At 46.1% G+C, this 24,871-nt stretch overlaps 1 protein-coding gene across 4 annotated transcripts in view; it reads right to left on the bottom strand.

The window, feature by feature from the left end:
• Positions 1-6,313: 6,313 nt before the first annotated feature.
• The window catches only part of EDA (ectodysplasin A), a 120,555-nt gene continuing 101,997 nt past the window's right edge, over positions 6,314-24,871 (bottom strand). Inside the window, exons 5-8 of one of the 4 annotated variants that reach the window (XM_061598726.1) lie at positions 12,493-12,527; positions 11,597-11,648; positions 10,084-10,214; positions 6,314-9,308 (exon numbers count right to left, since the gene is read on the bottom strand). In XM_061598726.1, coding sequence (XP_061454710.1) covers positions 9,057-9,308; positions 10,084-10,214; positions 11,597-11,648; positions 12,493-12,527 — 470 coding nt within the window. In that variant the 3' untranslated portion in view covers positions 6,314-9,056. The remainder of the gene's footprint in view (positions 9,309-10,083; positions 10,215-11,596; positions 11,649-12,492; positions 12,528-24,871) is intronic. The other 3 variants (XM_061598727.1, XM_061598728.1, XM_061598729.1) reach the window with 3 other exon arrangements.

Genomic DNA, 24,871 nt, shown 5'->3' with positions numbered 1-24,871 from the left:
GAAGAGAAATGTCTGGAAAAGAGAAATGGTTAACTTATCAAGAACTATTAGAAAATGTACATGGAGAATACATAATGAAAGAGAGAGAACAATTGATAAAGGAAGGATATAGTTTTCATTGGTTTGCATATTTACAATTGTTAGAAAGATATAAAATGGACAAGAAAATGTATGGGTTTGAAATAAATAAATCTGATTTTGAAATAGGTTTGTGTACAAATGATGAAAACATAATTGCAAAAATGTATAAACTTTTATTGAAAATGGATATGGAGGAAGAACAAGTAAAAGAGTGCATGGTAAAGTGGGCAAAAAATTTTGGTCATAACATACAAATGGATCAATGGGAAAATATGTGGAAAAAAGGCTTGAAATTTACATTATGTTATAATCTTAAAGAAAATTTTTATAAAATGATGTACCGTTGGTACATGACTCCAGAAAAGCTGTCAAAAATGTATAGTAATGTCTCTAATGTTTGTTGGAAATGTAAACAACAAGAAGGATCTTTTTATCATATGTGGTGGTCATGTAAAAAGGCGAAATTATTTTGGGCACAGATAGGTAGGAAGATGCAAAAAATTCTAAAGATAAATATTCAGTCAAAACCAGAATTTTTTTAATTGGGTTTTATGGATAAACAAATAGAAAAGAAATATGGAAGAATAATATTATATATGATTACGGCAGCAAGATTATTATATGCACAAAAGTGGAAAATGGAATCAACACCAACAATGGAAGAATGGTTATTGAAATTAATGGACTTAGTAGAAATGGATAAATTGACATGTTTACTTAGAGAAAAATCGACAGATACATTTCTTAAGGAATGGAAACCTCTCTTAGACTTTTTGTTGAAAGATCAAAATAAAATGATGATACTGGGATTTGACGATTAATTAAGACAGCCTATGGAGAAAAGGGACTCTGTATGTATACATTAAGGGACAGGTTTGATGTATATTATATACTTATAGCTGATCTGCGACAAATCGGAAGTCAACTATTTTATTTTCATTTTTTTGTTGATGTATTGTTATGTCTTTTTGACTTTGTTTTGTTTGTTTTTGGAAAAATTTGAATAAAAAAATTATTAAAAAAAAAAAAAGTGATGCACATGGGGGGTGGGAGAAATTCCTAACTAATGGGATCCGAACTTGTGGTGACTAATCAGGGGTCATGGCCGGATAACTTGATGAAGATGCTGACCCAGAGTGCAGCAGCTGTGAAAAAGGCAAATTCCATGGTGGCAATAATTAGAAACAAGAATGAAAACAAAACTGCCAGTATCTTAAGGCCATTATTATATGGCCACAGCTGTGTCCCTACATAAAGGGCGAGTCAGAGGATAAGGCTATCAGTGGCCACCAGCCATGACGGCCAGGTTCTCCCTCTGTTGATAGAGATGGCAAGCCGGGAGAATGCTCTCAGGTCTTACCTCCTGTTGGGTCATCCAGCTGGCCACTGTGAGAATAGGATGCTGGACTAAATAGCCCCCTTGGGCCTAATCCTGCTGCAGACAGGCAAGACCAGGGACAGCACAATCCCTTCTTACCGTCGGGGAGCTCAGTCACTGAATAATTCCTTGAAATTTTCAAAACCAGATTTTGCGGCTTAGCAGACCTCTCTGTCGGATGGGCGATTACTGTAGAAACACAGCAATGCAATTCTCTCTGTTGTTCCTCGTGAAGGCGTTGGTTGCAGCCTTCCATTCAGAGCTCCCTTTTGTTGCTGGGTGTGCACTTTTTCTGTGGTGGAAGAGGTTGCTAAACCTCCAAGGACACAAGCACGCACCTACCAACAGTACAGACCAGAGAAGAAGTCTCAGAAAACATTTTAAAAATGTTTCAGAGAAAGCTTATAATTAATTAGTGAGCTGGAGCGGCAGGAAGAATTTGCCCCACACAGAACACAGTTTTAGTATTCTGATCAGTGCTGCAACTAACCATACCTCCGCCCAGTGTGAACCATGTATCACGTGCCCTCTGCTCCCCCTGTCTGTCTTGCTATCTGTTGCTGTCAATATCTATTTAAATTAGAACCAGAAATCGACAATTCAATTAAATAAGAAAAGTTACAGTAAGTGGTGGCTGGCAAAATTTTGACTTAGTAGGGCTGCATTTTTTAACCTTGCTGTTTTTTGATGCACATCATGTACCCAACTATCTATGTTCCCAATGATCAAATTGCCTACTGCCAGGATCCCTCCACCCCCAGAGAACTGTCCTCATCGTGAAAGGATAGGTGCTCAACTTCCAAGGAATGCGCCCCTTCTGAGGAATCGTTTCCTTCTTCCTCAGAACGACAACCTTCTTTCCTGAGACCCTCATTCTCCCTGACCATCCTGGGAGTGGGACAGAGCTACAATGTCCCTGAAAGCTTCAGCCTCCAGCCTCTCTGCTTTTCATAGAATCGTGGAGTCAGAAGGGGCCTATAAGGCCATTGAATCCAAGTTAAAGCATGTCCAGCTGCCTCTTGATGGCCTCCAGTGTTGGTCTTAAGGTGGCGCCCCTTTGATTGGGGTACTGGATGCTTAGTTAGCATCGTTAGCATCAGTAGTGAGCTAGTCTAGCCAGGCCTATGGGACGCACTGCCTTTGGTGTAACGGTGACTCTAATAAAGCAAGAATTATTGCCAAACTCACCTCCGACTCGTGTGTCAAACTCTGGGCAGGACAGCTTTAGACTTCCTGATTCTATCCCTGCAATTCCATGCTACCTGTCTGTACTCTTCCTTTGTGTCCTGGCCTTTCTTCCACTTTCTACATATCCTTTTTTGTTTTCAGGTCATCTCTAAGCTTTTTGTGGAGCCACATTGGCTTCTTCTGCTATCTTCCACCCTCTTTTCCTTTACGGAATGGTTTGCAATTGTGCCTTTAGAATTTCCCCTTTTAGAAACTCCCATCCATCTTGGACTCCTTTTCTCAATTGGGTCGCTTGCCACGGAACCTTAGAGCCAGTGTAGTGTAGTGGTTAAGGTGTTGGACTACGACCTGGGAGACCAGGGTTCGAATCCCCACATAGCCATGAAGCTCACTGGGTAACCTTGGGCCAGTCACTGCCTCTCAGCCTCATGAAAACCCTATTCATAGGGTCGCCATAAGTCGGAATCGACTTGAAGGCAGTACATACACACATATGCCATGGGACCTTACTTATTCTTCTGAGTTTATTAAAATCAGCTTTCCTGAAGTCCAGGGTAAGCATATGGCTACTTTCAGCTTTTGCTCCCTTTAACATAAAGAACTCAAGTATGGTGTGGTCACTTTCCCCCAGAGTTCCTGTAACTGCCACTTCATCCACCAAGTCGTCTCTATTGGTCAGAATCCAGTCAAGGGTAGCTGATCTTCTAGTTTTCTTTGGAAGGAAGGGTGGGATATAAATATAAAAAATAAATAAATAATAAATAGTCGCTTCCTCCACTTTCTGTAGGAGAAAACTATCTCTAACACAAGTCAGGAATTTCTTGGAGGGGCCATGTTTGTCAGAATTTGTCTCCCAACAGATACTGGGGTAATTGAACTCTCCCATTACTACTACATCATGACTGCTGAAACATTGGTAATTTGCTTTTCAAAAGTGTCATTCTCGTCTTCTCCTTGATTGGGTGGTCGGTAGTAGACTCCAAGCACCACGTTCTTTTTATTCCTTGCCCCATTAATTTTAATCCAGATCCTCTCGGTGGAGCTGCCAAGCTCATCGTCCTGTATTTTTTAACATATAGCATGAACGACTCCGTCTCCCTTTCTATTCCATCTGTTTTCTGAACAAGTTATATTCCAGTCATGGGAATCATCCCATCAAGTTTCAGTTATACCTACCAAGTCATATTTATCTTCCTGTATTAAGAGTTCAGGTTTATCCTGTTTGTTTCCCATATAGACTTGGAAGTCCATGTGATTTAAGATCTGACTTCCTTCCTACATGTTTATGAAGACTATCATTGGGCCCCATTACAGCCATTCCCTCAGCCACCTTGGCCTCAACAAGTCACTTGATGTGACAGTTTGAACTTGTTTAATCCTAGATTATTTATGGTGCCCCCGTCTTCCTTATGACAACTTGGAGGTGAAATTAGCAACCTTTTTTTTAATTCTTTGGACTCCTTTGTAAAATAATTACATTCATCATGCACACAACAGAGCAGAATTTCCACATTGTATCTAAGATATTAAAACTGACAAAAGTGATTGGAATGTCAACAGCAATGTGGAAATGGCTGTGAGCAGGCAAAAAATGTGACACTAAAGTGGTTCTTCCACCAGGCGCCCTATTACAGTATTTGTGGGAATTCATGTTAAGGGTTTGGTACTTTCATGAGACTAACTGATTAACAGAGAAGAATCGAAATATTAGTATTAGTAATATGAAGCAATGAGTTTCAGAAGACTTGCAAAGAAATACAATAGGCAAAGATTCATTACAAATGCACAAACTATACAATGATTCTGGCCCACTTGCACTGGCTGTCTATATGTTTACGAGCTCGATTTAAAGTGATGGTTTTAACCTATAATGCCTTACATGGCTTGAGACCACAATACCTGATGGAACGCCTCTCCCGACATGAACCCACCGATACACTATGCTCAACATCCAAGGCCCTCCTCCAGGTGCCTGCTCTGAGTGGTGGTCCCCAAATTATGGAATGATTTTCCTGACGAGGTGTGCCTGGCGCCAACACTGTTATATTTTCGGCGCCAGGTCAAGATTTTCCTCTTCTCCCAGGCATTTTAGCATGTGTTTTTAAATTGTTTTTTTTTAAGTGTGAAAAAGACAAATAATTGGGTGTTAGAACAAATTAAACCAACTGTCACTAGAAGCTAAAATGATGAAACTGAAGTTATACTTTGGACACTTCATGAGAAGACATGAAAAGATTAGAAAAGATAATAATGCTGGGAAAAACAGCAGGGAGTAGAAAAAGAGGAAGGCCAAACAAGAGATGGATTGATTCCATAAAGGAAGCCACAGACCTGAACTTACAAGATCTGAGCAGGGTGGTTCATGACAGATGCTCTTGGAGGTCACTGGTTCATAGGGTTGCCATAAGTCATAATTGACTGGAAGGCATACAACAACAATGCTCATTCACCTAATGTCTGCACATCAAACTGCTCTTAAGGCACAGGGGCAGGCCAGGGCAAACTTATTTCTGCTCAGCTGGCAGCACTAGCTGTAGGCTTTCTTTCTTTTTCTTTAGGTTTCCATAAAGGAAGCCACAGACCTGAGCTTACAGGAACTGAGCAGGGTGGTTCATGACAGATGCTCTTGGACGTCGCTGATTCATAGGGCCGCCATAAGTCGTAATCGACTTGAAGGCCCATAACAACAACAATATTTGTATATTTGTTTTTAATTGTTGTAAACCGCCCAGAGAGCCTCGGCTATGGGGCGGTATACAAATGTAATAAATAATAATAATAAAGTGAATGTAAATACCGCACTGGCAATGAATACCATGTGTGGGAAAGAAGGCAAAGTTCCTGTTCCCTGCAAGGAAATGAGGAGCAGAAAATCTACGCAGGGTCAGTGAAGATCTGTCGGCATGTATCCCTCTTGCAGGGAGTTTGTTCTGAACAGCAGAAGACGACATTAGGGTTTTACGATTATGGAAGTGATGGCTGACCAGCAAGGGCCGTTTGACACTGCAACCCAGCAGGAGGGGGTGGGGGGTGCCCAGAGCAGCACGACCATCAAAATGCCTGCAGTGAAGCAGCCAGCCACGTGGTGGCAGCATTGAGTCAGGAAGCCACATAAAGATGACCTGACCGGAGATGCTTTTTCCTATTTGGGGGGGGGGGGAGTAAGAGATGCATCCCTTTGTGAAGTGTAAGAAGTCCAACGTTAATTCTTTCCTTCTGGAGTGCTGAGCAGGGACTGTTGTGATTGCTTCTACCCTCTTCCACACCAGCCATGCTGCTCTCATTGTCTTTGCCTTTGGCTCACTCCTCTCACCAGCCCAGACTTGGCATCTCTGCCCTGTCGCAATCAGGAGGTTTCATTACTTGCAGCATTGTAAAGAGATCGGCCACTTTCAACGGCCTTTTTTCTCTTTTCATTTTCTTAAGGGTTCTGTAACACTCTCCCCGTTTAAGCCTTTAGGATGGGAGGCTGACCAAGGAATCCTCAATTTACATGTGTGTAAAATGCCCCATATTTCATCAAAAGCAACAGGCTCAGATTCATTTTAAGCCAGATTCACACACAGGAGTCCTGGTGCCCACCCCTACCCTGCCCCACCCTCTGGTTTAACTGAAGCCACGACTGGGAATGTTCCGAACGCAGCAGAAGAGCAACTGAAACCAGATCAGAAAAGGTTTATTTGCAAAGAAAATACTGACAATTCACGTAAACTTACATCCCTGTTTATATACATTATGTATATTTTATGTACAGATCATATTGTGAAGAAAGATGCCAGCCAACAGGGCGGCATCAGGCACCCACCTTGCCCCTCTTCAAGGCAGGCTATTTGTCTTGCACACACAACCCTTTTGCCATTCAGAGTTTGAGCAAAGAGTCAAGCCGTGATAAAACCAGAACTGTCAAAAAGCAGAGCATGGCAATCTTCAGAAAGATGCACCCCAAAGCAGGCATAATGCATGAGAAGCCCTTGTGTTTGTCATGCTGGCTCTCCCCCACTGGAGGCGAGGCTGAAGTTGAGGGTGCAACCTGGCGCGGTTCCCAAAGTGCAGAAGGAAGAACATGTTCTTAAGCAAGTCAGCTGGCAGTGACTGGCACTGGCAATTTGGCTGTTCTCCTTTCCTGTTCCAAAAGAGCCAGCAACGGATGCAAGGCTCTGAATGCGTGTTCTGCCGCACGTCCTCTTAAGGCTTGGAAACAGGAGAGATAAAAACAGCAGAGGCAAAGGCTACTGGAAGGGCAGCGTAACAGCGCTCAGTCATCGAGTAAACCTTAACCCACTTTCCTCAGCACTCTCGGTCCAAGGGCTTCCCATCTCCTGTGCAATGCTAGCCAGTTCAGATCCGCCACAGGACCCTCCACCTCGCTTTGCTTCAGAAACTGGTACATGCAGATGCAGAAACTGATGGAAGAGCCCACATGTGCCTGAGCAGCTAAAAATGCCCCCCCCATGGATCCTCTAGGGCCTGCAATGTCATAAAGTGGTGAGTGGGGGCAGGGGGAGGATGAAACCAGCTCCTTCAGGACAGGCGTGACTTAGAACAGGGACTGGCCAAAGCAAGCTGGTGCTGCTGCTTCTACCTCCACGACTCAAGGTGGAGACAAACAGCGGCTCATCGGTTACCTCTGCCTGTTCCATGTCTACAGACAAAGCTGGCCCTGCCACTGCAAGAGCATTTTAAAATTCCTTGATGCTTGGCGAGAAGGAAAACCTCAGCCACCGATGGGTCCCGCTGCCTGCCTTGCCAGACCAGTGCTTGCTACTGGGCCATCCAGGCTGGATCCAGCGAAAGGTGGCACATCTAGTCTAGCATCCTCTTTCCCACAGTGGCCACCCAAAGCCTACCAGCAGGACTTTAGGGCACTCTCACTCTTGCTGATGTTCTCTAGCAATCCCTGGTACCTGGAAGGATGCTGCCTGCTATGTAGCCTTCAGGACTGACAGCCTTATCCTCCACAAATTTATCCGTCTACGCTGGTGACTGTCACCACATCTTGTGATCCCCTAAAGTGACTTGCTTCCCTGTGTAAGGAAGGCACCGTCTGAAGCAGGCAAATCACTCCTGGAGGACAGCTTACAGTCTTAAAGCACCTGTTGCAGGAAGGCACTTGCTGCTTTGAAGGCTGGCACAAATTTACCTTACAGGCAACTTTCCTAGAAACAGTTTCAACTGAAACAGGCTGATTTTTTCATCCCAGGATGGTCCCTCTATCGGAACTTGCTCCCAAGTTGCAACATTGAGGCACCTTTCATCAGTTTCCTTTCCAATAACAATCTGTCAGGGGAAGAGGAGAGGGGGAGGAGCTCAGCAAAGACCCACACCGCAGAAGATAGCCAAGCACAGGTCACACCAAGCTCTATTTCCCCATGGCTGTTGTGTCAGGGTAGTGGGAAGTGGCAGTTTGGGCATGTTTGGGTAGGCTGACTAAATCTCCTAATCTCTCCGATATCTAGGCCCAGAAGTCAGATGGCAAAGCAGGGTCACTCCATACAGAACAGATTTCTCTAGCCAAGAGTCGGTCGCTGCTCTCAGGGAGAGACAGACCCCCCCTCCCCAAATAAAGCCCGTAACAAGACATGGAAAGGGAGGCCTTTGGAAGCAGGTCTCCCTTTTGCTAAGTATGCTTTCACTGGGCAGAGCGTCCTTGCCGAATTCAACTTTACCAAGCCCTAGGAATGGCTCCCCATCTACGTCATCATTTTTAAATTGCTACAAGAACATCCATATAGCAAGGGCTCCGCAACAACCTCCGCAAATACGATATGGTACAAAAAAGTTGCTACATGCTGATTAGGAGTTCCCCGGGGTCGCTGAAGATGCCATCTTAAGCTAAGCTGAGCTGTTTGAAGAACCATCTTACTGGAGAGCATTTTGTTTTGTTGCCAGATTTAATGCTCTTCTGATGGTCACTGCCTCCGCTGCCCAGAAGCACCTGGCCCACTTGGTCCCATCCCATCTGCTTCCTCCAAGCCGCCATTGCCCTACAAAAGAATTCGCTCCTCTTTGTGGAGAAACCCCAACCCCAATCAGCTCTTGCTTGCCTTGGTGTGCATGACAGGACAGCTACCAAAGGTGTGCCTTCTGCTCTCTCCTGTCACAGCTGCTCTTGCTAGTGCAACCCAGAAGCAGGAAACAATCACCACCACAAGCCCTGAGTGGATTTTCAGTGCTGCAATATGTGAAACACTGAAGGAAGGTCATTTGCCCCTCCCCCTCCCTCCCTCCCACGGCTCCATCATTCGTGTTTCAACGGTCCCCTAAAGCAAAACACAGGAAACCTTCCTCGTTCTTCCTGCATCTACATGAACAAATAAATATCAGTGGTCTGTTCTCCCTGTGGTTGGGCTACATGGCCACCTGCAATTCTGTGGAGCAGCAGCAGCAGCAGCAGCGCCATCCAGTTCCTTTAGGACGCTGGTGCATCTCCTAGCCGTATGGCTCCAAAGAAGGTGGTGTGCTTGCTCATGTTGATGGAGATGTCTGCGTGGACCATTTTCACAGCAATCTTTTGCCGGGCTTTAAGTAGACAAACCCCAGCTGTGTAACAGGTGTTGAAGTTGGTCTTGCCCGTCTCAATGCTTCGGGTGCACTGTAGAAAAGGCCTTTCATCTACCACCACCTCATAGCTGGCAAAATCCGTGAAGTTTATATAATATACCTAGTTGGAAGTGGACAGGAAAAAAATGGCATCATTTGAAGAAGGGCAGTCGCGTGGCTACACCAAAGCATCCAAACGACTTTCAGGCTTTGCAATGAGAAACCTCTACAATGTCTTTGCATTTTCCTGCATCATGGCAAGAGAAGCAAAGGTGTAGCTGAAGACAAAACGTTTGTAAAGCCAGGCATCATAAATCAACAAAGTGTGAGGGTCTGATAAGGGACTGGTGGCTCCAAGCAAGGTGACTCTGCTGTTGTGGAAATTCTTCATGTGAATCGGCTGCCTCACGCGGGAAGGAGGTGCTCCAATTTGTCACATGAATTCTTTGCAACCATTTAAAAAGTACAATAAGAATGCAAGGAGCGCAACACAGTTAACACTTAATGAATGTTGAAAGAGGAGAGCCGATCCCACACCCCTGTATTGATACAGTGACCAGATCCCTTGCTGAGTAAGTGTCCCCCTCTGTCACCCAGCCTTGGACAGGGATGTGGTTCCGAAGCTACTTTGAGTGCATTTACAGCGGGAGAGCAGCACAACAGCAAGAACCGGGACAGGGAGGAAAAGGATATTACAAGGCACACGAAATCAAATGCCGTGCAGCTGGCATTTTGGCAGCATCACTTGCACCACTTTGCCCCCACCCAGCCATTCCCTGACCCCTAGAACACACATGCTGCTGTTGCTTTCGCTTGCTCTAAAGCCCCTTTACAATTTTCCAAACAGTTTGCATTCTGGAGACAGGAAAAGGAGTTAGGCCTAAGACCGTACTCACTTCTACCTGACTATAGACGAAGTATGTGCCGTCCACCAATACCTCCAGCTCTCCGCTGCGGGCGTGCAGCTTAAACACTCTGGGGTTCATGGTGATGCGAGACCAGTCATTGAGCACTCCACCTGAAAGATCTCAGTATGAGAAAATGGCAGTCACTCAGTACTCGTCAGGATGAAAAACACAAGAGCATCACAAAGGCAGGCTCTGTTCAAATTATTTCATTATACACCTTATGTAAAGAATGGGATATAAACTTTAAGATCAATTGATTAAGCATTTCAGTTCTTGGTTCCTGATCCCTGAAGGACTCAACGGATGCTTGCAGGAAGAAAAGACTGCAGCGCGCCTCCTCCCCACACTCTTTGCTGGGCACAAGTGCTGTACCAGCACCACTTATGCAGAGGAGGAACAGGGCACCCACTCCCTCCGCTGCAAATGTGCAAAGACAGGGGAGGTCTGTCCCTGCTCTGGTCCTTGGAATCAAGCTCTGGTTGCAAGGAAGAGCAATGAGAAAACCCTCCTGTTGCAAAAATACAACAATGCATGACCCACATTTTAGTGAAGGGACCAAGAACTTCATTATGAACCAAGACCTTCTACATCTGGCTTGTGCCAGACGCTGAACTGTAATATATGTAAATAAGCAGATGATTAAAAAAACCATCCTGGTGAACCTTAAGATCCATTTTGGGGGTAGAAACAAAAAATATCACATTTGCTGGGGGGGGGGTCTGGAAAGACACAAAAAGGAGGAGCAAAATATTAAAGTTGCTATGGTGAATTTTAAAAGGAACAGAATCAACCACTGAGATCTAGGAATAATTAGAAACAACAAACCTCCGTGCTGAACTGAGTCTACTACTGATTTCTTATGAAATGGGCAAAGGTCAATTTAATGAGCTGCTGAGCCTGCCAGACCTGCTGGCTTATTTATATATTTGTAAATGTGGTTTTTCTCTTGGTGGTGAGCCAAGACCGGAAGATAAGAAAGTGCTTTCTGGTACAAAAGTGGAAGTGGGAAGGCCCTGCTACCCCTTCCTGCCCACCCACGGTCCTCACTTGCCCCTCTTTCTTGGAGATTGGCTGGACCCAACCTGGGTCCTTCATGAATCACACCCTTAGCCATCAGAGCCTGCAAAAGAAAAGAACCACCCATGCATTGTGCTATGGATGAGCTTTTTGTAGCTTGCGTCTACTTCGTATGAAATAGCCCAGGAAACGAGCAGGAGAAGAGGAAGATTGATGGAGGTTACTCAAGATGGCAGATGACTGCAAAAGGAAAAAGACTGGCTAGCTGGTGTGACATGGCGATTAATTTTAACTGGAGACTAGAAGAAGATGTGAATAGAAGGAGAAGAAAGGCTGACGACTTAAAGTGATTCATGCCATTATAAAATGTTCTGCCGAGAAGGCTTCTCATTCTATGGCCAGAGGGAGCAGGACTACTTCTTCGTTAGAAGCCATGGAAGGTAGAGGGTGTAATTCTCAATGGCCATTTACTTGCAATTCTTACCATTCTTGACTTGAATAGCTGACCCTTGCCCCTGGAGATGAACTACAGCTGGCTGCAAATTAAAATACAGCAGATTGAAATTAAAACAGGTGCAAAGCTATATTATGCTATAAACGCATAATCAAGTTATCGTTCTAGACATTTATAATCCTGCAGGAAGTGACCTACTCTAAAGACTGAATTTTAGTCTGTCTCCAATGAGATTAAAGCACGCTCATTAGTACTAAGGATCTTATTTGCTTTTCTGATGTTCGTCTTGTGAAAGAAGCGTCAAGAAGACTGAAAGTTAGATTACTCCCTAAGGAACAAGGAAAGTGGCTGCAAAATATTCTGCTTAAAAGCATTACCAGGAGATCCCCTTAGGACAGTGGTTGGGAACCTCTGGCCCATGGGTCTAAATAGGCCTTGGACAAGCAGCACCCACCTGGCAATCACCTGACATCATATATGACGTCCGGTGTGGGTAGGTGAAAAGGTGGCTGGCTTGGATAAGCTGAACTGGGATCAGTTGATCGTTCAGGCTTCAAAACACAATGCAGTGTTCAAGCATGCAAAGAGGGGTTTGCAAAGAGTCGTCCGCTGCGCTTTGAAGCCCCGACGATCAGCAGGTGCTGTTACCTGATGTCATTTTGACATCAAATGAATGCCTCTGTCCATCTGTCAAGCTTGGCCCATGGAGGATAGGAGATAAACCCTCTGGCCAGATCCAGTCCCCTGCCCCTTAGGGGAACTCTGCTAGTATTTATGTAAGCAAGCATAAAGGTGAGTCAGCACAGACATTTGTGTCACAGAGAAACCTACATTTGGTTTAACAAAATCCAGCTTTTTACATTAAAAAGCAGGCAGTTTGTTATGACCAGGACCCACAGACATTTTCCCCAGGAGAGGCCACTGACCTGTGCATCTCTCGGTCCTGCTTTGTCAGCGGTACCTGCAAAACAGAGTATTTGTAATAAGACAAAATTTCACATGGCTTTGTATAACCGATTGCATCACGTTTTGTTAAAAGGTTCTCTCACAGCACTAATGCCAGAACTCAGCTGGGGTCATCCAAGATGCCGCAGGGTGGAAGAATCAAGACAGGCAAGAGGAAGCACTTTTTCACATCATGCGTAGCTAAACTATGCACTTCCCTACCACAAGATGTAGCTGTGATGATGGCCAAAAACTTTGATGACTTTGATTAAAAGGGAACAAGACAAATTCATGGAGGATATGGCTATCAATAGCTACCAGTCATAAAGGCTACATACTGTCTCCGGTATCAGAGGGAATACACCTCTGAATGCAAGACACCAGGGAACAGAGGTCGACTGCACGCATGCGCTGTTTGTGGGCTTCTTCCCATTAGGGCATCTGGCTAATTACTGCAGGAAGCAAGGATGCTGGACTAGCGACCCCCACTTTGGCCTGTCCCAGCTGCTGGTTCAGGGCTCTTCTGATGCTCTTATTCCAGTTATCCGGGAACAGAAAACAGTGCTTGGGCCATATTGTGAAATGCCTGCACATGGAAAGGGCCTGGGCCACCATCACTCCTCTTAGTTTACAGCTCAAGTTTGTTCAAATGGCTTTCATTAAAAGAGAGAAATTATAGCCTCATCTGGAAAGAGAAATTTAGTTACAATTAATTAATCATTAATTAATTAATAATTAATTAATAAAATTCAGCAAATTCACACTTGCGGGCTTGGATGCATACCCAACCAGCCCATCTGGAGCATTCTTTTGGCAGAGCATGACTGCCCCTCCCACCCTCCATCATTAGAAAGTTCTTTCCGAATTCTTTTTTCAACTTTTGCTCCAAAACTTTGCTGTTATGTGCCTTCAAGTTGACTACAACTTATGGCAACCCTATGAATCAGCAACCTTCAACAGCATCTGTCAGAACCACCCTGTTCAGATCTTGTAAGTTCAGATCTGTGGCTTCCTTTATGGAATCAATCCATCTCCTGTTTGGCCTTCCTCTTTTTCTACTCCCTTCTGTTTTCCCCAGCATTATTGTCTTTTCTAGTGAATCATGTCTTCTCATGATGTGTCCAAAGTATGATCACCTCAGTTTCATCATTTTAGCTTCTAGTGACAGTTCTGGTTTAATTTGTTCTAACACCCAATTATTTGTCTTTTTCGCAGTTCATGGTATGTGCAAAGCGGTCCTCCAACACCACATTTCAAATGACTTGATTTTTCTCTTACCCGCTTTTTTCACTGTCCAACTTTCACATCCATACATAGAGATTGGTAATACCACATCTTTGCATTTGAGGACCTTTTCTAGTTCTCTCATACTTGCCCTCCCCAGCCCTAGCCTTCTTCTGATTTCGATTATCTGGATCTAGGTTGATCCAATGAGGAAACTGAAGAGATGGTAAAAAACCCTCATATATTTGCAGAGCACTTAGGAGTCAGACATCAAAGAACCAGTGCAGACTATAAGGAAACCTCCCTCTACTGCAGAGCTTGTGTTTCAAAAAGGCGTATGTTTGGTTTCTTAAAAGAGAGTGTATGCACATGCACAGAACAGTCTATTTTCAACCCTCAAAAGCCTCACGCTTAAAACATCTACAACAATATTACAGTTCGTGATGTTTATTTCAGTACCAATTTTATACAAGTTTCATTATATTATTAAATATTATATATTAAATTATTTTCTCCTTTGGATCTAAAAATGGCTAGAATCAAGGAGACTTTATTTTATGCCTCTGCAGATGTGGGTGGCTGGTGAATCCCAAATTTCAAACTGTACTTCAAAGCTAACAAAGTTCAAAATATGTTTCCATTTATATTTCCAAGTGGTCCCATTAACGGGGCCTTTACTTAGGACTGAAACCAAAGGCTACAATCCTGCACATATTCATATGCGAGTAAGTTCCATAGAAATAAAAATGAACTTGCATGTGAGTAAACAGGTTTACCCTCTTTAGGATGCACAGCTTAACGTGGTGAGGGGGTTTGAGAGTGTTGAAGAAGCTGGGAGCAATGCCGTCAGGAGTCTAGACCAAGAGGCTAGGCTCCTAGCAGGGGCACCCAAGGCGGAATGGTCAAAGCTGGGACGCCAGACTAAGATGCATCCAGACTCAGAGGAAGGCAATGGTAAACCACCTCTGAATATCTCTTACCATGAAAACCCTATGAACAGAGTATCCAAAATGCAACATGAGATAGTGCTGGAAGATGAGACCCTCAGATCACATGGCACTTAGTGAGCTACTGGGGAAGAACAATGGACAAGTACGAGTAGCGCTGTGACCAGCTCCAGACGCTCTTGGATGAGACCGATTATCTAGATCCATTTCATTCCGGTTTCAGGCCCGGTTTTGGCACGGAGACGGCCATGGTCGCCCTGTGTGATGACCTTTGTCGGGAGAAAGACAGGGGGAGTGTAACTCTGTTGATTCTCCTCGATCTCTCAGCGGCTTTTGATACCATCAACCATGGTATCCTTCTGGGGAGACTCGCTGATCTGGGAGTTGGAGGTACTGGTTGGCAGTGGTTCTGCTCCTACTTGGCGGGTCGTCTACAGAAGGTAGTGCTTGGGGAGTTTTGCTCGGCACCCTGGGCCCTCCAATATGGAGTTCCACAGGGGTCAGTACTACCCCCCATGCTTTTTAACATCTACATGAAGTCACTGGGTGCCGTCATCAGGAGTTTTGGAGTGCGTTGCCACCAGTATGCTGATGACACGCAGCTCTACTTCTCCTGTTCATCTTTTTCAGGTGAGGCCGTCAAGGTGCTGAACCGATGCCTGGCTGCGATAATGGACTGGATGAGAGTGAACAAATTGAGGCTCAGTCCAGACAAGACTGAGATGCTGTTAGTAGGTGGTTCTCCTGACCAGATGGTGGATGTTCAACCTGTCCTGGATGAGGTTGCACTCCCTCTGAAGGAACAGGTTCGTAGTTTGGGAGTTCTTTTAGAACCATCCCTGTCATTAGAGGCACAGGTAGCCTCGGTGGCACGGAGTGCTTTCTATCAACTTCGGTTGGTGGCCCAACTACACCCCTATCTGGACAGGGACAACCTTGCTTCAGTTGTCCATGCACTGGTAACCTCTAGATTAGACTACTGCAATGCACTCTATGTGGGGCTGCCTTTGAAGATGGTTCGGAAGCTACAGCTCGTGCAAAATGCAGCGGCCAGAATGTTAACAGGGACTCGGAGGTCCAATCACATAACACCGATTCTGGCGCGCTTGCACTGGCTGCCTATATGCTTCCGGGCTCGATTCAAGGTGCTGGTTTTAACCTATAAAGCCTTACACGGCCTGGGACCACAATACCTGTTGGAACGCCTCTCCTGATACGAACCTACCTGTATGCTGCGATCAACATCAAAGGCCCTCCTCCGGGTGCCGACCCAGAGAGAAGCCCGGAAGGTCGCAACGAGAAAAAGGGCCTTTTCAGTGGTGGCCTCCGAACTATGGAATTCTCTCCCTGATGACGTACGCCTGGCGCCAACGTTACTATCTTTTCGGCATCAGGTAAAAACCTTCCTCTTCTCCCAGGCATTTTAACATTTTAACATTTAATATATAATTATTTTAATATTTAACATCTTAATATCTTAACATCTTTACCAGTTTAATACTTTTTTAACAGTTAATATTTTAGTATTGAGTTTTGTACTCGTCTATGTGTTTAATTAAGTTTTGGTTTTTGGTATAATTTTTCTGCATTTTTAGTTGTTTAATAATGTTTTAATTGTATTGGATGTTTATATGTTGTGAACCGCCCAGAGAGCTTCGGTTATGGGGCGGTATAAAAATCTAATTAAAAAAAAAAAAAGGCGAAAGGAAGCCCAGAGGCTGATGCACACAGATGCGAAAGGAGAGTCTGGAGTTGTATGATGCACACAATAGGAACATGGAATGTAAGATGCATGAACCAGGGAAAGTTAGAAATTGTCAAGCAAGAAATGGAACGTATCAACATTACAATACTTGGCGTGAGTGAATTAAAATGGATGGGAATGGGACATTTTCAATTAGACAACTACAAAATATTTTATGCAGGAAATGAGAAATCAAGAAGAAATGGGGTTGCTTTAATAGTAAGAATCATAGAATCATATAACAGTAGAGTCGGAACCCCCTGCTCAATGCAGGAATCCAACACAAAGCATTCCTGACAGATGGCTGTCCAGCTGCCTCTTGAATGCCTCCAGTGTCGGAGAGCCCACTACCTCTCTATGTAATTGGTTCCATTGTTGTATGGCTCCAACAGGAAGTTTTTCCTGATGTCCACTCGAAATCTGGCTTCCTGCAACTTGAGCCCATTATTCCGTGTCCTGCAGTCTGAGACAACTGAGAAGTGATCCCGGCCCTCTGTATGACAGCCTTTCATGTACTTGAAGAGTGCTATCATATCTCCCCTCAGTCTTCTCTACTCCAGGCTAAACATGCCCAGTTCTTTCAGTCTCTCCTCATGGGGCTCGGTTTCCAGTCCCCTGTTCATCCTTGTTGCCCTCCTCTGAACCCGTTCCAGTTTGTCTGCATCCTTCTTGAAGTGCGGAGACCAGAACTGGATGCAGTATTCAAGATGAGGCCTAACCAGTGCTGAATAGAGGGGAACTAATACTTCACTCCGTTTGGAAACTATACTTCTGTTAATGCAGCCTAATATAGCATTTGCCTTTTTTGCAGCCACATCACACTGTTGGCTCATATTTAGCTTGTGATCAATGACAATTCCAAGATCCTTCTCACGTGTCATATTGGTGAGCCAAGTATCCCCCATCTTATAACTGTGCATTTGGTTTCTTTTTCCTAAGTGTAGAACTTTGCATTTATCCCAGTTGAATTTCATTCTGTTGTTTTCAGCCCAATGCTCCAGCCTATCAAGGTCCCTTTGAATTTTGTTTCTCTCTTCCATGGTATGAGCTGTGGCCCCCAATTTTGTATCATCTGCAAATTTGATAAGCATGCTCTGTACCTCCTCATTCAAGTTGTTAATAAAAATATTGAAGATCACTGGGCCCAGGACCAAGCCCTGTGGTACCCCACTTGTTACTTCTGCCCAGTTTGAGAAGGAACCATTGATAAGCACTCTTTAAGTATGATTCTGGAGCCAACTGTGAATCCACCTGATAGTTGTTCCATCCAACCCACATTTAGCTAGTTTGCTAATCAGAATATCATGGCGCACTTTGTCAAAAGCTTTGCTGAAGTCGAGATATATTATGTCCACAGCATTCCCACAGTCTACAAGGGAGGTTACCCGATCAAAAAATGAGATTAAGATTAGTTTGGCAGGATTTGTTCTTCATATATCCATGTTGGGTCCTAGTAATCACTGCATTATTTTCAAGGAGCTTGCAGACTGACTGCTTTATAATCTGCTCCAGAGTTTTTCCAGGGATTGATGTTAGACTGATTGGTCTGTAGTTCCTCCTTTTTGAAGATAGGGACAACATTAGCTCTCCTCCAGTCATCTGGCACTTCAGCAGTCCTCCACGATTTCACAAATAGACAGCTATTCTGAGAGTTCTTCAGCCAGTTCCTTCAATACTCTAGGATGCAGTTTATTGGGCCTTGCCGATTTGAACTCGTTGAAAGTGATTAGGTATTCCTTGACCATTTGTCTATCAAGTTCAAGCTCCAATCCTGACCCTTCTACTTCATGTTTCCCGGGAGGGTCATAGACACTTTTTTGGGAGAAGACTGTGCTAAAGTAGGAATTGAGCACTTCTGCCTTTTCTTTGTCATCTGTTATCATTTTGCCATCCTCATTGAGTAGCTGTGCCACCATTTCTTTTCTCTGTCTTTTACTATGGACGTACCCGAAGAAAGCTTTTTTGTTGCTTGTAGGATCTGTCACTAACCTCAGCTCATTCTCAGTTTTAGCCTTTCTGACACCATCCCTGCAATTCCGTGATACCTGTACCTGTACCACTTTGTGGCCTAGCCTTCTTTCCACTTCCTGTATGTGTCCTTTTTTGTTTTCAGGTCATCTCGCTTTTTGTGAAGTCACATTGGCTTCTTCTGCTGTTTCCCCCCCTTTTTTCCTTGTTGGAATTGCTTCCCATTGCTCTCTTAGAATTTCCTTTTTTAGAAACTCCCACCCATCTTGGACTCCTTTTCTCATTAGGGTCGCTTGCCATGGAACCATACTTACAATTGTTCTGAGTTTATTGAAATCAGCTTTCCTGAAGTCCAAGGTGTGTGTATGGCTACTCTCAGCTTTCGCTTCTGTAAAAATCAAGAATGCAAGTATGGTGTGGTCACTTTCCCCCAGAAGTGATGTAGCAAAAGCAATTAGGAGCTACAACGCAAGGTCTGAGCAAGTGATATCAATGAGATTAAATGGAAAACCTATTAACATAACAATCATCCAAGTCTACGCTCCAACATCAAACGCAGAAGAAGAAGAAATTGGAGAGATTTTACTCGGAAGTACAGGAGGAAATTGGTCACACACAAAAATGAGATGTGATGGTAATTATGGGGGACTGGAATGCAAAAGTAAGGAACAGAGAAGAACTAGGAATTGTGGGGAAATGGGGCTTAGGAGACAGAAATGAAGCAGGAGAAAGACTTATTGAATTCTGTGAAGCCAATAATTAGTTTCTTGCAAACACATTTTTTGAGCAACCGAAAAGATGACTGTACACGTGGACATCACCAGATGGTCAATATAGGAATCAAATTGATTATATAATTGGTAACAGAAGATGGAGAACTTCCATACTTTCTGCGAATACAAAACCAGGAGCAGACTGTGGTACAGACCATGAACTGGTCGTATAAAAAAACCAGAGTAAAGCTAAAGAAGAACAACAAAGCAATCATAATGCCAAAATACAATTTAAATAACATCCCAGAAGAATATAAAGATCAAATAAGGAACAGATTTGAGGCTTTAAACTTAGTTGACAGAGAACCAGAAAAACTATGGAGTGAAGTCAGAGACATTATCAGGGAAGAATGCAAAAAGACAATACCTCTCATTAAAAAGAGAGAAAGACCTCAATGGATGACTGAAGAAACTCTTAAAATGGTTAAAGAGAGAAGGAAAGCAAAAGCAAAAGGAGATAGAAACACAGTCAGAACCCTAAATGCAACAATACAGTGACTAGTATGTAGGGACAAAGAGAACTATTACAATAGTTATTGTATAGAAATAGAAGAGGACAAAAAAGGGAAGAACAAGAGCCCTGTTCCAAAAGATTAGAGAAATGAAAGGGAATCCCGTTCCGTGCCTGGTACTTCCGGGCAAAGGGGCGAGTTTGCGGCCGCAGCCGAAGCACAGGCCGCCATCAGGGGTGTGTGTGTGTATGCGGCAAGCCGGCGCGCCGGCGTGACACGCAGAAAGGAGGCAGGGCAGCTGAAGGCCATTTAAGGCCACTCCACCAGCCTCCCGCCCTCCTTTGAATTTTGGCGGCAAGGCCTGCAGGGCAGTGAGGCCTTGCAGCGGCGGCGGCTGTGGCGAGGTGCAGGGAGCCTTCTGGCGCCGGCGACCCGCGGGAGGCTTTCCAGCCGGGGTGAGGGCGTTTGATGCGCCGGCCTTGTGGCGGCGGCTGCCACAAGACGCAGGAGGCCTTTCAGCCGCAGCGAGGCCTTTGACGCGCCGACCTTCCGGCTGCAGCGAGGCGCGGGAGGCCTTGCAGCAGCGGCGGCTGTGGCGAGGCGCAGGGAGCCTTCCGGCGCCAGCGACCCGCGGGAGGCTTTCCAGCCGGGGCGAGGGCCTTTGATGCGCCGGCCTTGTGGCGGCGGCTGCGACAAGACGCGGGAGGCCTTCCAGCTGCAGCGAGGCCTTTGACGCGCCGACCTTCCAGGCCTTCCAGCGGCGGCGGTGGCAGCAGTAACAGGCCTTGCGCGAGGCCTGGCTGAGGAGCCCTACGGCGGGACGCGAGGCTTCAAGGAGAGGCGCAGTAGCAGCGGCGGCAAGGAACGGCAGCGACCCGGGGAGTGGCGCAGCAGGCGCTCAGGCCAGGACATTTAAATTTCTTTTGTGAGCTCTTGCTGGGGGGGGAGGCTAGCGCTAAGGGGGTCTCAGGCCCCCACTGCCGACTTTAGCAGAATAGTAGAACAGGTAAAGCTTGTCTTGACATTCTGAGTATTGCATCTCCTGGGGAAAAGCACTAATTTTTGTTTGACCCTCATATATACAGAGAAGAAAATGCCTTTTAATGCTAGTGGAATTCCATATTGTCTGTCAGGACTGTTTCTGTGATCTCGCATCTTTGATGCTTGATACTGGACATGGGAGGAGAACTGCATGTATCTGGACACAGGGCTGACCCTACCATTAGGTGGAGTGAGTTGACAATTTCAAGTGGCAAAAACTTGGGGGGGGGGAGTGGCAGCAGCCCCCCAGGTCTACCTCATAAGCATCCTGTCTGTACCCTTCTGGTAGAGAACACAACTGTGCATATCATATGGCTTGTCCTGTACCCAGTTTTGAAATTAGATTCAGCTGCTGTTCCAGTCAACTCCTGTACATGAAATGGTGGTGGGGATCTATTTCTGCACTTCAAGCAGTAAAGTGTCTTGGAACAGCCATGGCCACACTCTTCCCCTAATCTGAGAACTCAGATTATAGAGTGGGCACATGATCCTATCTCATGAGCATTTCCCCTCCCCATCTCTCTTAAAGAAGATCTGAAAAGGGGATACTTTCAACTTCTCTTGCCCAGTTGTAGTTATTGACATTGGTGTATTATAGTCAGTTTGTTTGTTACTATATCTCAAGGTGATATTTAGTTGCATATATGCGGCCTCAGTATCCCATTGAAGCATAATATATTGTGTTGTCTGTGGGATGGGTTAGAGCACTGTAGAGAGAAAATCTCAACTTTTTAGATGCAAATGTTTGCTCTTTAAAGTTGCCTTAACTTTAAGCCTGTTTCTAACTCCAGTGACCAGCTACGGTACTTATGTGGGTCACAAGAACTACTTGATTGTGATGTTGCTCAGAGAAATATACCTCCAAAACTACCTTAGCTCTACTCATCCCCTCTTTTTTCACTGTCAAGCTTCCCCTCCCCAAATACGTTCTTCAAAACCCAGGTAAAAATATATGAACCTTTCCATCAGTTAAGTCCCAAAACCTGTCCTAAAACCCATTTAATCTGTGATAGGCTGAGTAAACATACATAGGATTCTGCTGTATGTGTGCAATCACATGCACCCTTCCGGGGGAAGAAGTAACGATACACTCAAGGGGATTTTCTCATAAGTAAGTATGCATAGAATTGGTCCAATTCATATTTCTCTGAGTAAATTATTTAAACAAGGGAATTCTTTTCAGTAATCACGTGCAGGCTGCACATTTGCTTGCATCTTCTCTTTAGCTAGTTTACAAACTGGAAGATGACATTGCCCAACTTCATGCCATCTAATAACTGCCGAATACGAACCTGCTATTAAAGGCTCAACAAGAAGCCAGAAGGATATGTGGGGCCAGGGCCCCTCAAAGGAGTGGGAAGCAGCCCCCAGCACAGGCTGCTCAAAAAAAGTTTCCCTTCCCAGCTACACTCGAGGGTTACGGACCTTGCTTTCAGACTGCCCAGTTTTTCTTTTTTATGCGGTTTTCCGGATCCTATACCGTGGCCCCCGGCTCGCCCTTATGGCCAGCAATCTTAAATCAGTCTTAGGTACGGACGCACTGGTCCAGAGGACAATTGATGAAGACATACAGTTGGGCAGGGTTATTGGCCCCTTCCCATCATCCCCTACCTCTGCTCTCTCAGTGCCCCCCGTATAGTGCCCAAAGTGGCAGTGGGCAAAGTCTACCTGATTCACCATCCGTCATACAAGTGGGGTCAGTCAGTGATGCCTTATGGGCAAGTGTGGCAGCTAATCTGCCTGCATTGCCGGCTGTTACACACGGTGGATTTTGAGCTGCTGAGTTTTGCCCTTGAAGTCAACTATGCAGCAGAGCATTACCTAGGGGCTGCTGTATTCTTGCATGGAGCACTTCAGCCCCTTCTTGGAAGGGACAGTCAGGAGACGAGAGGGCTCAGAAGCAGTGGGGCACTACTTTCATGATTTACAGTTCACGGGTAGGGCAGACTTCGGGTGCATGTTAGCACCTGATGGCACAGTTTATAGCGTAGCTATGAACTGGGGGGTTCCTTTGGCAGCTGGGAAAATGGAGGATCCTGCCCCAGTGTTCACCTTCCAGGGTATTAAGATTGACTTTTGGACCCAGGGCTGCAGGCTGCCTGGGAAAAGCTTGAACTGTTGCTGATCAGGATCCCGGAGTTTTCAGGGGCTGGGGAAGGTGTTTGCTTTCTGCCCTTCAGGAGTTGGGGGCCTTCTGCAGTGGGGTTTATGGTGCCATTAGAGGGATTTCACAGCCTTACCACAGGTTCAGGGTTTTGGCTGCCTTATGCGCCAACCTGTGGTGCGGCCCCCTCCTTTCCTGCGATGCATCAATGGTGTTTCAGTCAGAGGAAGGACTGACTCCGCTAGTCCCATACTGCATACTGGGAGATGGGGGAGGGGAGTCAGAGATGGCCATATGCTATCTGCTGCCCCAGCATGCTCAACAGCTATCAGAGGGCAGGAGGGGATTCCTGGGAGTCAGGGGCCGGCAGGGGCTATGAAAAGTGTGGCCTATTCATATAAATCACGTGCTGGAATTCATACGAATCACGTGCTGGAATTCATCACAGATGGTAGGAGTAAAGCTTGGCTGTCAGTGTGTCGCAAGGTAGGCTGGCAGGGGGCCTTTGGGACCATTCAGACGGCGTGGGATACGTCATGTGCTGGCCGGCTGGCCCATGCACACCCCCATACCCCTTATCCTCATCCTTCGTGTTCACCTGACCCGCCAGGGAGTGTTGATCAGGGAGGTGCTCTGTGACCATCCTGCTTCAAAGCCCAGCAGTTGCAGGTAGCGGTCTTCGCACTTAATTTGGAGCCTTCCAGATGGGGGGCCGGGGTGTTTGGGGCCAGGTCAGACTTCCCTTCGAGCCATCCCCCAGGCAGACCAGGGGTACAAGAGTCACTCCACATTATTTTACCCTCCCCCTGGACTGGACACTTCCCCATGAGGGCGTCATAGCGTTTTTGGCCTGAAGCTACAGGCCTGGTTGCCTGATATTCAGGGGGAGGGATCTTCCCTCATAACGTTTCGGTCTAGTGTCGCAGTGCCTGGGAGCAGACCCATGGGGGTTTGAGGGACATGCTCCTCTGGAATTGGGGTTGCCTACCCGGCAGTGGGATTGCCTACCTGGGACGGTCTATTTGGTTTTGTATATGCAGGTGCAGGCCGTCAGGAGGTGGAAGTAGGGGGCGCATGGAATACATTTACCCTGGGGGTGAGTCTGAAGGTCCAGGACCCAACTGTTCACGATTCTTTCTGTTTCGGCAGATTGCTGGACGGGGATGGAGCAGATGCGCAGCCTACTCTCTGCAGCCATGGCATGATCTCATAGGCTGGCCTTGGGGCCGAAAACGCACATTGGTTCACAGCTGGGCCCTGATGGCGGGCCACGGTTTGGTGGCTGGGTCAACAGAGTATGCGCTGGGATGGTCTCCTACCCATGTGGTTCCAGCAGGGTTCAGGGTGGAAGGTTCTGCAGGTGGTGGTCATTCCCCTGGGTGGGAATTACCTTGGTTACTGAAGGGCAAGACATGTGAGGACATGCAGTTGAGGCCACAATAGCCTCTGGTCGTCTGCTGTGGTCAGACAGGGAGGGCAAGGCCCTCAGTGGCAGGCATGTGAGGACATGCAGTCGAGGCCTCGGTAGCCTTGGGTCGTCTGCTGTGGTCAGACATGGAGGGCAAGGCCCTCAGTGGCAGGCATGTGAGGACATGCAGTCGAGGCCTCGGTAGCCTTGGGTCGTCTGCTGTGGTCAGACATGGAGGGCAAGGCCCTCAGTGGCAGGCATGTGAGGACATGTAGTTCGGGAGGCAACAATGCCATCCTCCTGATGGACCTGCAGAGGGGTCTGCATGAGATTCTTATCGGGTGTGGGGTAAAGGGAGACTAAGCAGAGGCTTGTCCCCCTTTTGTGGCAAAGAAGTGTGGGAAAAGGTTTAAAGGGAAAGGGCAGCTAGGTGACACCTTTAGGCACCTTTGGGGGCAATTGGCGGTCCGGGGGCCTGCAGCTCAGGGCTATACGGCCCGGGGGCAGAACACGGGCCGCCTTTGGGGCCAACGTGCCTCATCCGCTCGGAGTTTCACGGCTCCGGGGGGCGGTGATGCGGGTTGGACCCCCTACACATCTTCAGGGTGTGGCCTGAGCTGGGGTCTGGCACAGGGCAGCCCCGGGCTCAGGCAAGGTTTGGTCGCCCTATGGCTGCAAGCAGGCTTTGCCTGGATCATC

Source organism: Rhineura floridana, chromosome 16, assembly GCF_030035675.1.
Source record: "Rhineura floridana isolate rRhiFlo1 chromosome 16, rRhiFlo1.hap2, whole genome shotgun sequence".
In the NCBI taxonomy this organism is placed as follows: domain Eukaryota; kingdom Metazoa; phylum Chordata; class Lepidosauria; order Squamata; family Rhineuridae; genus Rhineura; species Rhineura floridana.
The sequence above is the reverse complement of the archived record's forward strand: the minus strand, read 5'-3'. Positions and strand labels throughout refer to the sequence as shown.